General features: G+C 34.2%; 1 protein-coding gene across 1 annotated transcript; it reads left to right on the top strand.

Annotated features, from left to right (window-relative positions):
• The first annotated feature begins 1,541 nt into the window (after positions 1 to 1,541).
• Positions 1,542 to 2,528, top strand: LOC101991212 (olfactory receptor 1102). Its single transcript, XM_005363285.2, has one exon. The coding sequence runs from the start codon at positions 1,542 to 1,544 to the stop codon at positions 2,526 to 2,528; it is 987 nt and encodes a 328-aa protein (XP_005363342.1).
• The last annotated feature ends 1,112 nt before the right edge of the window (positions 2,529 to 3,640 follow it).

Raw genomic sequence — 3,640 nt, 5'->3', positions numbered from 1 at the left:
TTCTGAACATTTCGTCATTGTTCTTTTTGACTTTCCTTTTTCAGAATTGGTGTTACCAAATTTGGTATCACAGAATGTGGCTAAAGTAGTCAAGTTCAGCTACCCATTCTAGAGAGCCAAATTAATAACAACAACAACAACACAGAAAAAAAACTGGAAAAGGAAATGCATTCATTTAGGCCACACTGGGAAGAAAAACAAAGAGATGCTGTGACCCCTCCCTCCAACCTTCCTCAGAGTCCTGAATAACTTGAACAGAGAGCCAGAAGTACATTCATGTCTAAGTGGTCTCCATAAGCTATGGTTATATCACTGTTAGGGCTATAGGCTCATCCTACTGTGACAGGTTGTTAGCGTTGTAAGAGATTGATTTCATGGTAACAGGTTCTCTCTTTAGCTGATACATTTTCCTTTTCCAAGAACCAGTTCTTTGAGGTCCCTTGTTTTACAAGATTGATAGATTGAGAAACACAAACATCTCTTTAGAATAGCTTCTTTCTACCAGGAAAATCGTACTAGGAACTGAATCTGGGCTCCTGATTCCTGGCTAAACATTCTACCACTGATCTGCATTGTCATTCTTCATGTAAAAATCTTGTTGGAAATGATGTGGGATTTAATAGCTTCATTCCAACATCAGACATATTCTCTTCAGAGAAGAGTGATTAACATTTCACTAGCAACATGTTTGTGCCATATATTTTGGTTTTCTTACCTCAAGAACAAATTACTATGTGTGAATAAATTCTCTTGGTATTTATTGAATAAATGACTATTCATAGTGTTTCAGAAACCCATCAAAGCCATATTTTTTTTGCGATGTGCTGTGAATTAATTTTTAACACAAGTATTTCAAGGACTTTTCACTAATAATAATTAGCATATGAACCAATAAATCTGACATTAGTATTAATTTGAAAGACAGAATAAATTGTGATAACAACAATTTATAGCAAGGAACTTTCAAAGAACATTCATTCTCTGTCCATCACTGAGCCTCCTGTGCTAACGGGGAGGAATAAGTATAAGAAAACAAAAGTGCAAACGCTTCAGTGAGAAAAGTGGCACAAACTACAGAAATGAGAATACATACTACTTCACTTCTAGTTAACCGGGAATAGTTACTAAATGATTCTCATTTTATTTTGTAAGTTAATCTCAACTCATTGCTATGATATAAAGGTGATTACCTTTCAAAAATAAGAATATTATGAAAATTCCCTCTATCGATCATATATGGTTATACCGAGGCTCTCTGAAATTTAATAAAATATAATGATGAAGCTGTTTGTATGGTGGAGGCAATTGGAGTTCACAAAATTGCACTGGCTATTTTTTAACCTGATAAATTTATTCAATAAGAGAAAAATCACCTTCCTTCAATTCATTTAAGCCAAGGAATGCATATACTCAGACTCATTGTATTTAATAACTGTCTCAATTAAGACAAATAACATTTCAAAATATGACCATAAGTGCATGATTTTGTTCACTTAAAATTTACAGGGTGTTGCTTTTAGAATCTGCAAGTCAAACCAGAAATGACAAGGACTCCATCAGATAAGAATGCAGAAAAAATTCAGATGAACAATGTGACTGAAATCACAGTGTTTATACTCCTTGGATTCACAGATGATTTTGACATGAAAATATTTTTATTTATATTATTTCTTGCAATATACCTTGTAACTTTGATTGGAAATCTGGGATTGGTTACATTGGTCATTGAGGATTCACGGCTCCACACCCCCATGTACTATTTTCTAACTGTTTTGTCATTGTTGGACGCTTGCTTTTCTACAGTACTGACTCCCAAAATGTTGGTAAATTTTCTTTCAAAAACTAAATCCATTTCACTTGTCGGATGTGCAACACAGATGCTTCTTTTTGTTACCTTTGGAACCACAGAATGTTTCCTTTTGGCAGCAATGGCTTATGACCGCTACCTAGCAATCTACAACCCACTTCTGTATACAGTAAGGATGTCACCCAGGGTCTATGTGACACTCATTATTGCTTCATATGCTGGTGGAATTTTACATGCTACTATACACACAGTGGCTACTTTTAGCCTTTCTTTCTGTGCATCCAATGAGATTAGGCATGTCTTCTGTGATATTCCTCCACTGCTCGCAATTTCTTGTTCTGACACTCACGTAAATCAACTTCTTCTCTTCTACTGTGCAGGCTCCATTGAGCTAGTCACCATTGTCATTATCCTAGTCTCCTATGGTTTCATTCTGTTTGCCATTCTGAAGATCAATTCAGCTGAAGGGAGAAGGAAAGTTTTTTCTACATGCGGGGCTCACCTGACAGGAGTGTCTATTTTCCATGGGACAATCCTCTTTATGTATGTGAGACCAAGTTCCAATTACACCCTTGAACATGACATGGTAGTGTCAATATTTTACACCATTGTGATTCCCATGCTGAATCCCATCATCTACAGCTTGAGAAACAAAGACGTAAAAGAGGCAATGAGAAAGTTGCTCAAGAGAAATTGCTCCATGAAAAAAAATATATTTTAAAAACTGATTTGAGCAAACCAAAGCTCACATTGGCTTATATTTATATAATATATGAATGTCCTGTGCCTTATATACCTAACATTATCCCAAAAAAGCATTAATTAATTTGAATATAACATGTAGGAATGTTCACATATGATTTCTATATCTATGTTTTAATTATTGATATACTTAAGATCCTACTGATAGTCTTCAAATAACTCCACCTTTGCTGTATATGTCAGAAATTATTTACATTAGGGATATTTGGTTTGCAATTTCTCATATTGATTATTGAAACACAACATTGGCTTAATTTCTTTTTCTTTTTTCTTCCTAAGAAATGTTTGCTGCACTGGCATGATATTTTCTTGTATTCCTCAAACTCATCATGTGTACATTATATTGTGCTATTGACTTTAAATCGTAGGTTTGTTCCTATAAAGTCTTTTCTTTTAACTCTTCAATCACAGAGATAGAATAGATACTCTAAAATATAACTGTTACTATTTAGTGATGTTATTGAGATTTCTCTTTATAGGCTATACAAATAAAGAATAGATAAAAATAATAACCTTAAATTGACTTCTTTTATTTTTTAGCTTTTCAAGACAGGGTTTTTATATTGGTTTCTGTCGAACGAATTGGCATTTGTTTATCTGTGCAGTTGTAGTGCTGTAATGAACAATATTTCCTTATGCTCAAAGTTCTTGCTCAATTCCCAATCCTATCTTTTACTGTATGTATAAGAAATAATTGTGCTTTTGTTACAATTCCACAAAGCACATTCATACTCAATAAAAAGCCCCGTATAATATGGAGAAAATATTCACTTAAACTCAAGAATACACCTGCCATATTTATTTTGCTTTATTCATTTTTATTCCAAATTGGTTTACATAATGAATTATTTTTTAAATTTACTTTCTTATTGATTTTACATACCAATCACAGTTTCCCCTCCCCCCTTCCTCCTGCTTCTCCCATTCTTTCCCCATATCACCACCATCCACTTCTCATAAAGGTTACAGGGAGTCAAGAAGACCTGGCATATTCAATTGAAGTAGGACCAAGCTTTACCTGCAGCATCAAGGCTGAGCAAGGCATTCCACCATATGGAATAGGTTTATTTT

This window comes from Microtus ochrogaster, linkage group LG9, assembly GCF_000317375.1.
Source record: "Microtus ochrogaster isolate Prairie Vole_2 linkage group LG9, MicOch1.0, whole genome shotgun sequence".
Classification (NCBI taxonomy): domain Eukaryota; kingdom Metazoa; phylum Chordata; class Mammalia; order Rodentia; family Cricetidae; genus Microtus; species Microtus ochrogaster.
The sequence above is the reverse complement of the archived record's forward strand: the minus strand, read 5'-3'. Positions and strand labels throughout refer to the sequence as shown.